General features: G+C 42.1%; 1 protein-coding gene across 5 annotated transcripts in view; it reads right to left on the bottom strand.

Moving 5' to 3' along the window:
* GRIA3 (glutamate ionotropic receptor AMPA type subunit 3) overlaps positions 1-12583 on the bottom strand; it is a 145110-nt gene that overhangs the window by 31345 nt on the left and 101182 nt on the right. For all 5 annotated transcript variants that reach the window (XR_010652109.2, XM_071813445.1, XM_065846475.2 and 2 more), the window contains exons 11-12: positions 11326-11702; positions 3916-4114 (exon numbers count right to left, since the gene is read on the bottom strand). Coding sequence is in view for 4 of the 5 variants with exons in the window: in XM_071813445.1 (XP_071669546.1) it covers positions 3916-4114; positions 11326-11702 (576 nt within the window). In the remaining variant the exon portion in view is untranslated. The remainder of the gene's footprint in view (positions 1-3915; positions 4115-11325; positions 11703-12583) is intronic.

Below are 12583 nucleotides of genomic sequence, written 5' to 3'. Positions count from 1 at the left end.
TCAACTGTATTTGTCAATGATCAAACACACACTTTGCAAGTTGTTTTATGGAAGCCTTTTAACACAGGTATCTGCTATCAGTTAAAAGAAACAACCAGAAATTCAAGAGCAATTTATATTTTTAAATGTCTAGAAACATGTTCTGCTTCTACTGAAGTTTAAATACATCCAAGTTTACATAAGAACTACTAATTAGTTATAGGTCATGCCTTTTGAATATATGCGTATTGGAGGTCTGAAACCTATTAGACTGTGGAATTATACTCAGGCTGAGTGCTGAGTTTGGATTAAATGGTGTTAAATTGATTTGATGAGCTGCTCAGATATGCTGAAGCTTCAGTTGAATGTATTCGAAGATGTTAATTCTAACAGACACACCCTTAAATGTAGTAGCTTAGTGATTTGAAATTGCTTTCTAGTACAGGCCTTTGCCAGTTTTCAAGAAAGAGAAATAAGTATTTTTGAGTCCTTAATCTGAAACTGTATGTTAATAAATATCTAAGGAGAGGTTCTTTCTTTTCAATATGGATGAATGCCCTTTAAAAGACAAAAGCAAATTGATGTCATCTATTTATTGCCATCTAAATTCCTTCATAAGATAATGTAAAATGTAAAATGTTTCTGAGCATGAACACACAACAACCATGAAAATACAGGAAGGCTCGTTTGGTTGTTAAGATACATTGGGGGGTGGAAATGCCGTGATGCAGAGAGTCACCAACAAGTGAGGACTGTGAATAGTGCCTACTGTGAAACTGTTAAAAAACAGGCTCTTGCTGTAACCGTGACAGCAACGTCAGCCCAACAACGGCCATTGTGTGTGCCTGGAACTGCAATGGTGTGTCTACCTTCGACCTACGGAGCTGGGACAGCAATGGGAGACACTGCGATGTTTAGGAAAACAGACAACACTATAAAATAGGTCACTAGCTGGAGTCTGCCCAGGTCTGAAGTGCCTGAAAGTCATTACCATCTGTTCATCTGAAACGAGGTGCTGGTTTCGTTCCAGTTCCTGCCAGGTAGGAATACACCTAAAAGAAACCTCCAGAAGTGTTCCCAGTTGGAAACGGGGCTGGCAGAAAGGAGCCATGGACTGAGGGCTCTAAAGGAGCTCCGCTAGCACACGCAGACAAGGTGCTGGGTATCTGAAGTTCATTTATGTGTTGTCCCTCTATGATGCATTAAGAGGCACTTTTTCCTTGCTGTTGTCAGTCTGGCACCTTTCACTGGCCAACAGCAGCTATTAAGATCAATGTCTGACTAATATATTTGAGAAACACTTCAGCTTTACAGCTCTAGGAAGACAGAAACCTATGCAAGCTTCTTTATGGGATCTTGGAGAGACTGTCCTGCACCTCCTGTGTGAAGTCACAGTCCAGCTACAAAACCAAGTTACTGACTTTCTCCCATCTCTAGGGAAGATTTAACTACCTCTCACACGCCACGGACAGAGTGTGTGTACACACACAGACAACCACTGTGAGGGAGGGTTGCAGTAACTTGCTCATGCAGCCATCACCTCAGTTAGAAGGTCCTTTCTTGCAGGGTAGGTGACCCTGATCGGCTCGGCAAGCTGTTGCTGAAATTGGTTACACGCTGGTGGGGAACGGGCAGAGGAGGATATTCCCCTCACAGAGGGAAAAAGCATCACACTGTACTCAGGAAAACTCATGGCTTTTTCTGACCCAGAGCACTCTCACTCCTGTTGATGCTCCAATAGGAGAAAAGGGCTTACAGGGAGAAAAGCATCCCAAACCAGAGAGCACACACAGCCTGTGCAGCGGCAGTGCTCGGAAACCAAGTGTCCTCTTGCAGTTATTTCAGGTTTCAACCATCATTGCCATATTATTAAGTAGCTAACAAAGATTGTACAATGAAGTATTTATGTGAACATATGCATTTAATCTAAGACAAAGCATTTGTCCTTCTCAAATCAACTGAAGAAGACTCCAATTACCACAGTTTCATGGGTGCATCACTCTATTCAAACTAATTACTCTGCACAGGTTAATACAGCTGGAATTACGTTGTGTGCCTTGAGAATGCTGAGGAAAGAGAAGCACCACCGAGGGCCCATTCTCCTTCCCCTGTGGCCCATCCCATCCCCACAACTCCGGGGCTCTGCTCCCATCCCTTCCCATCCCCTCCCATCCCATCCCATCCCCTCCCATCCCATCCCATCCCATCCCATCCCATCCCATCCCATCCCATCCCATCCCATCCCACTCCTCTCCCCGCCTGATGGAGCTGGCAGCTCCTGGCAGATCATCCTCACTTACAGCCCTGCCTTCTCCAGGAGAGAGTCACAGCTCATCTCAAGACTATCAACAGCACAACAAAGTCTTCATACATTTACTAGACTTTGTATCCTTTCACACAGAACACTCATTCCTTTGATCTCTCAGTGAGAAGGGATTTCCTTGTTACGTCAAACTATTAAGGAAATGAAGAAACACCCCCACGCAATCCCTCTTTCTGTATTAACGGCAACAAGATATTCAAAAGATTATTTTTCCCCCTAAGAACAGTATAGCTACTGTAAACAGCAATGATATTTCTAATCAAGCTGTGCTACCTCTTCTGACGGGTCCACTCAACTCATTTTTGCTGTGCAGGTAATACTGCCTCAGACTGATAATTAAATGCAATACAAAGTTTTACACACTTATGTCACCCTTACAAGGTCAGTGTTTACCTCACATGATTTTAATACAAACAGAAGCCGTTGTAGCATACCAGTCACCATAGAACTACTGAGTGTCTATCTTATATATAAAGACATTACATATAAGTAAGGCAGAGTACAAAAGCTGCATAAAATACCTTTGCATTCATTTTCAGCTTTACATCCGATTTATACATACGCGTGTGGGGTCATGTATTGAAATCTGAAGCAAATTCAAGAAGCCATCAGTATTTAGTCAAGGAGCCCTCAAGTATTCCATCAGCCTACAGCAGCGAGGGTTGTCTCCCTCCTCCCTCACCCTTGCCCCTGTGACGGGCAATGATTAGTCCTGCAGCACTGACCACCCCTCCACACACACAGAATGTTGGTTTGAATGGCACCTGATTGGCACTGCTGAGAGAGAACCAAGGGCTCCCTGAAAGCGCTGAGCATTTCAGTTCACCCTTAAAAGGCCAGATATAAGAGCTTTTCAGGTTGAAACATTTTTAGATACATAAAAGTGGCCTGAGGGCATATTTAGAGTTTCTAATGGCCCTCACCAAGCTCTCTGTAGCTCAGCTTGTGGCTTGGCAAGTGGAGAAAGAAAAGATCATCTTTAAATAAAAGCGTATACTCCCTCTATCCCAAAATATTGCAAATGCAGCATTTCCCTAACCAAGGGGAATACATACCAGTGTTCTGGGGTACTGAAGTCTCACCCCTGACTGTTTGATACAGCCACAGCCAGATGCTGCTGGGCAGTGGAGAACTCGTAACAACAACTGTAGCAATCAATGCACCATATAGAACCGCACAGCAACACATGCCTCCCACCCCTTCTCATTCTGGCAAGTGAGCTCCATGTGGGATGGCATGAATGGCTGCCAGCTGGGCAAACGGAGCAAGTAGGTCAAGAGCATCACTCCTCCAAGAGTTTTCTGAGCTAAATATTGTGCTCACGCTTGCATTATTGCTCACCAAGCCGAGGTTCTGAAACTGGTGTTAAAAAAAACCCTTCCCATGATAACAGAGGTCTGGTTTTCCATCTTGAGATGTTTCAGGTTGAACAAAACCACCGATTTTTGATAAAATGCCTTTTGATATTAAAATCTGCACTCAGGCCTGTCCTGATTGCACAAAGCAGCTTTCACCAGAACAGCTATTACAGTCAGGTAGAAACAAAGCAGTGAAAAATGTGTATTAGGCACTCACAGCTTAGTAAAGCTTGAATGGAGATTTAACATACTTACTCTAAAGAATTCTTTGGTTGAGCCTGAATCCAAAGTGCCATAAGCTATTTCGGTTTGCTTAGCCAGGTCCTCTGCGCTCTCTATGGGAGAAACCATCCTCTCCACCGTGAGGAAGGCAGCAAGATTAGCAGTGTAGGAAGAGATAATGATGAGAGTGAAGAACCACCAGACTCCTCCAACAATTCGCCCTGAGAGAGATCTATGGGAAAACACACATTATCAAATTGCTTGGAAGACATAACTTGATTATTTTTCTTTATTGAAGAGAAATTCATATACAACCCTTTTGTCCAGATCCTCCGGGTACCTGTGAACAGGTGACCACGAGCCAGCTCCTGCCAGCCTTCCTCAGTAGACCAAACTCCACATGCGCCTGGTCTTGCCTAGTTAAACTCTCTCTGGTCTCTCAGTGAAACCAAGGACAGCCAATTAATAAGTCATCTGAGCCAATTCCATTGGAGGCTTGGAGAGGAACAAGCTCTCCTGACTTCCACAGACCCTTAGCTGGAGGAGCCTTTTGCCTTCTCTGCTAGCCCAGTCTTTCCCTGGGGCTGGATTTGCCCACTGCCCAGCTTGGACAACACAAATGGACCTTTTACTGCATCGACTCTCAAAATGTAGGAGGTAGTAAACTGCAAAAAGGGATCTGAGTAGACATTCAAAGGAAAAAAGCAAAAATTACCCAGTATCCTTTTCTTCTCACAGCCTAGCAGGAATTACAGACTGAATCTGCATATTGAAGTGAGGAGAGCGGCTGGTTTGTTTTATGTTAATTAAGATTTGGATGTTGCACTGTTGCAAGTCAAGTGTATTCCTGCTTTATAACCACCAGAGCAACAGAGAACGAAGCAGAAAAATATTGAATTGTATTCTGTTTCTGCCGTGTTGTTTATTATTTAAAAGGATGCCATAAAGACTAAAAAAAAAAAGCCTATTTGTAAACATATAATTACAAAATGCCTAGTGGTCAGGAGGTCTAGATCCTGTCAGCTCATCAGATCCTGATGCTTTAAAGCTATTGAGCATCAGCCTCAAAATATTTGTTTGGGGCTGAAGGATGGCAGTGATGCGGCTCAGCTGGTTGGGAATTTCACTGCCATACACAGTGCGCGTTCTCCAAACACAGCACGTTGACCAGGAATCACTGCAGGAGCTGAGACAAAGCCATTTCACACATTTTCCCTTAACTCTACTGATACCAGTGGAGGAAGAATCGATCCCAGATACATTAGATCCATGGAACCTGGGTGCTGTAGTCCTCACTTTGTGCGAAGGTAAGAAATAGAAAGCAGCAAAACTCTTACCTGTTCATTTGTTTCCTTCAAGCCCCTCAGTGCCACCCCCAGACAGTGGGTACAAGTTGTCCTACCAACAGATGGAGACAGCAAAAAAGCAAGAGTCTTGTGATGTGCCCCCACGCACACAGGTGGGTTGGCTGGTAAACTGTCTAGTCTTGGCCAGAGCCTGAGATTGCCTGAGCCATTAAAAAAATCCCATTAAATTATTAAGAAAAAAAGAAATAAATAATAATCCATCCAACATTAAAGGACACACCAAAGAAAAATAATCGCCAACACAATAAAAACAGAGAGCACTATGGAATAGGTTAGTGGAATGTGGAGAAACAAACTGAGAGGTGAAGCGCTGCTATTCTCCACTCTCCTCGGTCCAAGAAGCTGCAGCAGCAGCTCCCACCGAGGGCAGATGGCGGCTGGTTCCATGATCACAGCACGCACCAGCGCACTCAGCACACAGAGACTGCTGCATCAGGTCCTTACCAATGTGCGAGGTGGTTCAGGTGGTTACAAAGCTTAGGGAAGCTCGAGGAGTGAAGCATCACCTCTTTGTCCATCAGGAAGCAATGACTTTCAAGGTGTGAACTGCAGATCCGCTGGATCACCGACAAGCCGAAGAGATTCCCTGCCTGTCCCGAGAGCCTCCCGAGAGGATAGAAGGTTCCCACATTTCAAGCTGGGCTGTGCTGCAGCTGTGCTCACTAACAGAAGGCTACTGAGCAGCTGCAAAGGTAAGATGCAGAAATATAAATCCAGAAAAATGTACTAAGTCAGGGAATCTCTCTATCTCACTCTCTTTATAGGTATAGAGTGTCTTTTACAAATGGCTAAAGTCCCCTCTGGCCAGCTCCCTTGCCAGTGAAGGTCTTGGCTTTATCTACTTTGTAAAACTCGATACTCTGCACACGGAATCCCCTCTTACACGGGCTGATTTAACTTTAGCCAACAACAAAGCAGTGCCTGCTGAACTCATGGCGTAAAGCTCCCTTTGGAGCCAGCGGAGAACAAGAGGAGGCAGACATCCTCAGAAAGAGATTTATCTCATTTGCTGTGGTGTGGGATAAGTCTGAAGGTGCCCATCTGTCTCATGGCTTTGGAGGGAAACAAGATGCCTGACTAAAACATAGCCTCTTGCTTTTAGATGGCTATGTTGGGTGAAACTCAACTCTCTTTTGTTCATTCTTTCACTACATACTTCCCATCTTCAGAGAAGACCTGGGGTTGAATTCCTCCTCCCTGCAGCGTGGTGGACAGTTTCAGAGCCAGAGTGAGCAGCAGCTTGGCCAGCAGGTACGGCAGAAGAACATTCACTTATACACAGCAAGACCAGCTTCATCTGGGGTCTCAACGTTCCCGTGGCCCTCCTGCTTTACCGTGGGTCTTGACACGGGAAGATGAAAAAAAGACTTGCTAAGGTGTTTAGATAAATTCAATGGAACCATTGGGAACAAACCAGCGTGTATTCATTCCCCCTGTAGTTTCCCATATGAAATGTCTTACTTGCATTGGTAGGTGCCCCTTTTGTTAGCAGGACGAGCATATTACACACAGCAAAAGGTAAAAATGTCTTGGCTCCGAAATCTTGCAGTCTGCATGAAGCAAGTCAGACAGATACAGGACAAAAAACAGAGACGAGCTGAGAGGCAGGGGGAGGTGGGCATGGCTGGATCCCCCAACGAAGAAGGAACTTCCCTAAGGGTCCTACATGCAAGAGAGGGGTCTTGCCAGATGAGGACCAGAGCCGTTCTCAGAAGAGCTGAAGAAGCTGTTCTCAGAAGAAAACTGCCTGTCACTACAGTTGTTTCTCCCAGAATCTTCCAATGAAGGTGAAAAGGTTAGCGTGATTTAACAGCTGCTACGATGAAGCAGCTGGGGTTGACATGGCTTTAATCAGTGGTAGCACAGGATGGGGCAAAAGAAAAACAAAACAAACCACAAAGCTGACACTGAAGGAAAGACAAACAGAGAGAGGCGAAGAACAAGAACACAGACGAGCGTGGCCTGGCAGCCTCTTTGTCCAAACGACCCCAGTTCCCCCCAGTCCATCTGCTGATGTGAAGACTCCTTATACCCACTGCAGGGGCTGGTGTAGAGGGATGCGGGAGGAAAAGGGTTAGTGCATCAACACTGGGCTGGTAGTAAGAGAACACTTGTATAGTTTGTACTGTGAACCACAGAAATGTTTGTCCACTACTCAGGTAATTATTAGAGAAAAATCAATCACAGCTTTTAATACCAGCACCACTCTTCCCGATGAAGACATACCTGTCCAAGAGTGCAGTGTTGTAACTTAAAACCAACTACTAATGCTTTATCCCAACATGTCGTTTTCCAAATTAGCTCTATAAATAGATACTTTGCATGACATTATTTTAAAGCGAATTAGCATTTTAACAAATGAGATGAGTAACTAAGACCTGGAATAACAGAATAATATCAAAACAAGGTCAGACAGTGTTTTCAAAAGCAAGTAAACAGGAAGAGTGCATACCTTGAGAGGAAATTTGAAAGGAAGCATGGAGTCAAATGAGAGCAAATTAGTAACAAGGGAAAAACAAAATAAATATTCAAATTCACATTCAGTTTCCAGGAGAATAACACATTCAAACACAACCTCATTTATTTATCAAAATAGCTTGGATTTTGTTTCTACTTATGGCCAGAAAACATACTTGATTTCCTATAGCATAGAGAAATAATAAGATTCTCACACAACGCAATTTTTAATTGGGCTCTTCTGATTGCTACTGTACGTCTGTTTTATGGGCAAATAACCCTGAACAACTTAGGTGCAAACTCTCCTTGTCCAGGACGCCTTCATTTTCCGAGCACAGGTTATCTGGTACCCATGCGTTCCAGCCCCTGCTCACAGACCCAGCAGCCCCGGCCTCTCCGCCGGCACAGGCGGCCCTCACCTCAGCTACGGGGACAGAACACAACAACCAACAGCATCTAAAGCACTGACTTGAGATGCTTCCATCACAGGAACTGGCCGTGGGAGTTTCAGAAATACCTAGTTACTCAATGCTTCTTTGAAAGTCCCACAAAGTCATTCCCATGGCCTTTAATAGGAGTCTCTTGAGTCTGCTGCTGTGAAAACAGGGATCTAGAAATACACCCTCTTAAATGACCAACCTCATGAGATAATTTTTAATGAACCCTCTGTCTTTTTCCATCATCAATTAATTAATCTAGCCGCTTTGTTCCACATGAATAAAGAGCAAAATGAAAATACATGCTCTCATAGAGATTTCAAAGATACTTTCGCTCAGAACAGTGTTACAAATTTGACTGTGTTTTCTCCTGATTCAATTTGCTGTACACATCTCACATTAAAGCATGTTTAATAATCTACTTTTGATCCATCAAAAGTGAATTTTCAATGCTTTAGCTCGCTATGCAGAAAACACAGCAGCCTTTGATAGCAGAACAAAAACTGCTGGAACAAATGTTGATTCCATCAAGGGATGCGCTAACCCCCATCCTTTGGCTGCTATCTGATTCCGTTCAGATGACTCCTATTAAATACAGAGAGGAGAGTATAGGGATATATCCTCTGGAATATCCACACAGCATACTCACCGAGGACAGAGCTAACTAGTCATTAGATGTCACAGCTGTTCCACACAAAGGCAGCTCAAAGAGCCTTTATCAGCAAGTACAAAAGTGATCTCTCCAGACTGCTTGTCGGCATCTCTCTACAAGTGCTGTACGCTCGCTCTCATATAAGAAATTTATTCAGACAAAACTCACAATGGAAGAATGAAGCCCCTTTTAATGGCAATAAAATAATATGAAACATTCATATAGTTAATGTACTGTGAATGGCACAACCTTACAAAGATACGGATTAAGAATAGAATACTTGGGAATAGTCCCTTCTATGGAAAAGAAATTTGACATTTAATCAACTTAAATCAACATATCAGTCAAAGTACCACTGTTTCTGGAATTTAAACCAAGATATGAGATTTATCTTTCTTTTTTTTTTTTTTTTATTCTTTTCTTTTTTTCAGTAACAATGCATGTAACTGCCTGGAATCTGTTATCATGAAAGATAACAAAATAACTGGACAATGTCTTCAAATAAGGGCCATCTATTAATACTGAGATAATAGCTTCTGACGGACAGATAAAATAAAAAGGTTTACTGCTGTCTCTATTTTTTTTCTTCTTTTCTTTTTTTAGATATTTCCAAGGCACTTATCATGGCAGTATTGGAAAAAACCAGAATATGCTCCACTTGTTATATAAGGAAAATGGCTGAACTTGTCAAAGAGTCACATGAGAGCTTAACAAAAATCCTATGCACATCTATTTAACTGTCAATAAACAGCCCTAGTGGAACAGTGCAATGCCTGCAGCTTTCCATGTGATGTCCCAGTGCTTATTTCCCGGTCCTTTGTATTGGGCACACACACGGTCAACAGCAATTTAAATGTTATCACTACTCATCACCTTTAACAGCAAGCAGAGAGGCAAAGTTTCAACACAGAATTTGGGCATAAAGCAGAAAGACAGCGTAGAACAGGAGAATGGCTGCAACTATACAGGGGGGCAGCACACTCAGGCACCGATAACTGCAAAAACTAACGCGTGGTCACTGCCAGGCAAAAACATGTGTGGGTTTTTATGGGATATATATGCATCTGTTGATAAGTATGAAATCTAACCGCTGCTATCAAGACTTTTCAAACATATGCATGACTTGCATCAAACACCAACACGCATAGGCCAGTATCTCTGGAAGCCCTGGATTTCGCTGCGATCCTTAAGAGATGTGAATGTGCCATGACTGCGAAATTAAGGGATCGTTATTACATTATAACAAGTAAAATCACGATCCTTTCCGTGAAACTTCATAGAAGTTTGTCACTTACTTCAGTGAGGCCACTCAAGGTCCCTACCACTGTTTGGACCAGGAAAACCTGGAAACTTGCAGATGATTTGGGTGTTGAAAAAGGTACACAAATATGGAGATAAACAAGGTGTATTTTGAATGTAAGTGCTTACTTAGAAAATATCTGCCTCTCTTGCTTTAATTAGCAATCTTGTTAAAGGGGAAAACTGCATCCTGTTTGTACTAAGCAGGTTTTTTTAATAATTAAAATAGCTGTAAACTGCTTATTAAAATATTGCCATACAAAATATAACTGGTGTTCCATCACTAAGAAACTAGATAATTTTACTGCTTATCACAGGCACGTCACCGAAGTATTTTACCAGTGTAAACGTAGAAAAATTATATATATTATTCAAAAACCATATGTGGTATGCATTGTTCAATTAGACAGAACTTCACTGTTCTCAGGTGTTTTCCAAAATGCTTCTTTATAAAAGAAATATAATTCTGCAATAGTTAATATCAGTGCTCTCTGCTAAATCTGAACTAACATCAAACACGTTTTACTACAGCCTTATTCAGAAAGACTGTCTTTATGAATAAGAAAATTCTTTATGGAAACTGGCAATGCTTATTGGACCATATTGACTACGAACACAGGGACAACAGATTAGACTGGACCAAAATAACGATACACACAGTATGCAATGACTGTTAGAGGGGCACATATGGAGACCTGAACATATGAAATACGGTAGCAAGCAAATTAGTAACAAATTAAAGGATGGTGCAAGAAGAACAAAACTAGGGAGATTAGGCACAGAAGCAAACATAAAGACTAGCAGAAGCCATGACGGGAGCGGAGGTGCTTTAAAGTGCTGTTGCATGTGACTTTTTGAAATCAGTAATTCTTATTTTGCAAAGCAGAATGTGTCATATGCACCAAGGAGACGACCGTAAAATGAGATATGCAGCAAAAACACGGTAGCCCTCCAAGCATTGCTGAAAACAGAAAACCCTATGCATTTTACAGCCTCAACATGGTGTATATAAGTTTGGCAGAAATGCATAAATGGCATTATAAGGCAATGCCACTCACTCTGGAGGTGAATGTTAGCAAGCATGGTGGCTTGATGATGCTTAACATTGAATGGAATGTCAAAATAAACAATTTGGAATTAAAAAGAAATTTGAAAAAGTAACATATATGCACCATGGCATCAGAGAATGACCATAAAATGCAAAAAGGTGATGGAGTGATATGGAACAAACCTTGGAGAAATATCGCATCCTTGCTGCATAAAGGCACCCAGGGAAAACCAAAGGCTGTTAAATATTCCAAACTCATTTGGAGGGTCGGGAGGATTCTGAGGGTCACGTGGTTCTTCAGTGCTGTCTTCCAAATGCCACTCGTAAGGGCTGAATCTGCTGACTAGGAAAAGAACTACGCTGACGCCAATGTAAGCAAAGACTATACACATCCAAATTTCATAAGCCAAAGGATCCAGGAAAGAGAATACGCCTGGTTTAGATTTCTGAGGCTTCTTGATCATGATGGAGATGCCCAGGCTCATAAAGGGTTTGGAAAAGTCTATGACTTCTTCTCGCACCAATGTTATGGTGAGGGGAGCAACAGCTATATCTGCTCTCTGAAAATGGAAAACAAACCCAAGTTAGTTACAAAACAGTTACAACATAATCACAGTCTAGAGTCTTACGCTAATGAACCAGATGATAAATTACAAGACTGAGTAGTAAACATTTTCTTTGCAGCCTATTTTGCTGTCACTGAAGTTAAGGACTTTGACAGAAAATTATTGACAAGAAAAATTACAATCAAATCTGTGCAAGGGCCTCTCAACAGAGGTAGATACATACCAACATGTATTTGTATTTCTGTTAAGTTAAAATGAATGAATAAACACTATGCAAACCGGGCAGTGAGATGTCAACTAAAACAATATCATTTTCTAGTAATGCTCTGTATCCGTCCATCTGTCTTGAAGGTTTTGGGCAAATCATGTGTTTCTTATATTTTAATGAACTCTTTTCCATTCTTTCAGCAAGTTCTCTTGCCTTACTGATTGATTAGTCCAAGATCTTTAAAAGGAACCTAAGAGAAGGTGGGAGGTGGGTGCCTGCCCACACTTCTGCACATGGACCACCAGCCTTGGAACAGCTCGTCAAGGTACGAAAAGGTTGGTTCAGCTATAAGAGCATTTAGTTTCTGTAGTGCATTCTTGGACTCGGAGAAGTTTAATTCTCCCAAAGTAATAATTTAATTGCCAAAGTAGACACAGTGGAGCTCTTCCTAAGCACTGATGCAGCGTGTAATAAAGTCTGTATCTCCTTCATGAGCAGCAGAGTTCATGCAGGATGTTCCTGTGGGGTCTTTGTGGAGAGGAAGCTGGTGCTGTGCTGGAGCACAGACAAATTAGTTTTTAAAGGCTTGATTGTTATCATGTCCTCATTCAAATCATACAGTATGGATTTATTTGTATATTATTTAAAATTGCATTTCAATATTACA

This window comes from Patagioenas fasciata, chromosome 11 (assembly GCF_037038585.1).
Source record: "Patagioenas fasciata isolate bPatFas1 chromosome 11, bPatFas1.hap1, whole genome shotgun sequence".
NCBI classification, from domain to species: Eukaryota; Metazoa; Chordata; class Aves; order Columbiformes; family Columbidae; genus Patagioenas; species Patagioenas fasciata.
Note: the sequence above shows the minus strand (reverse complement) of the source record. Positions and strands in the feature narration are given on the sequence as shown.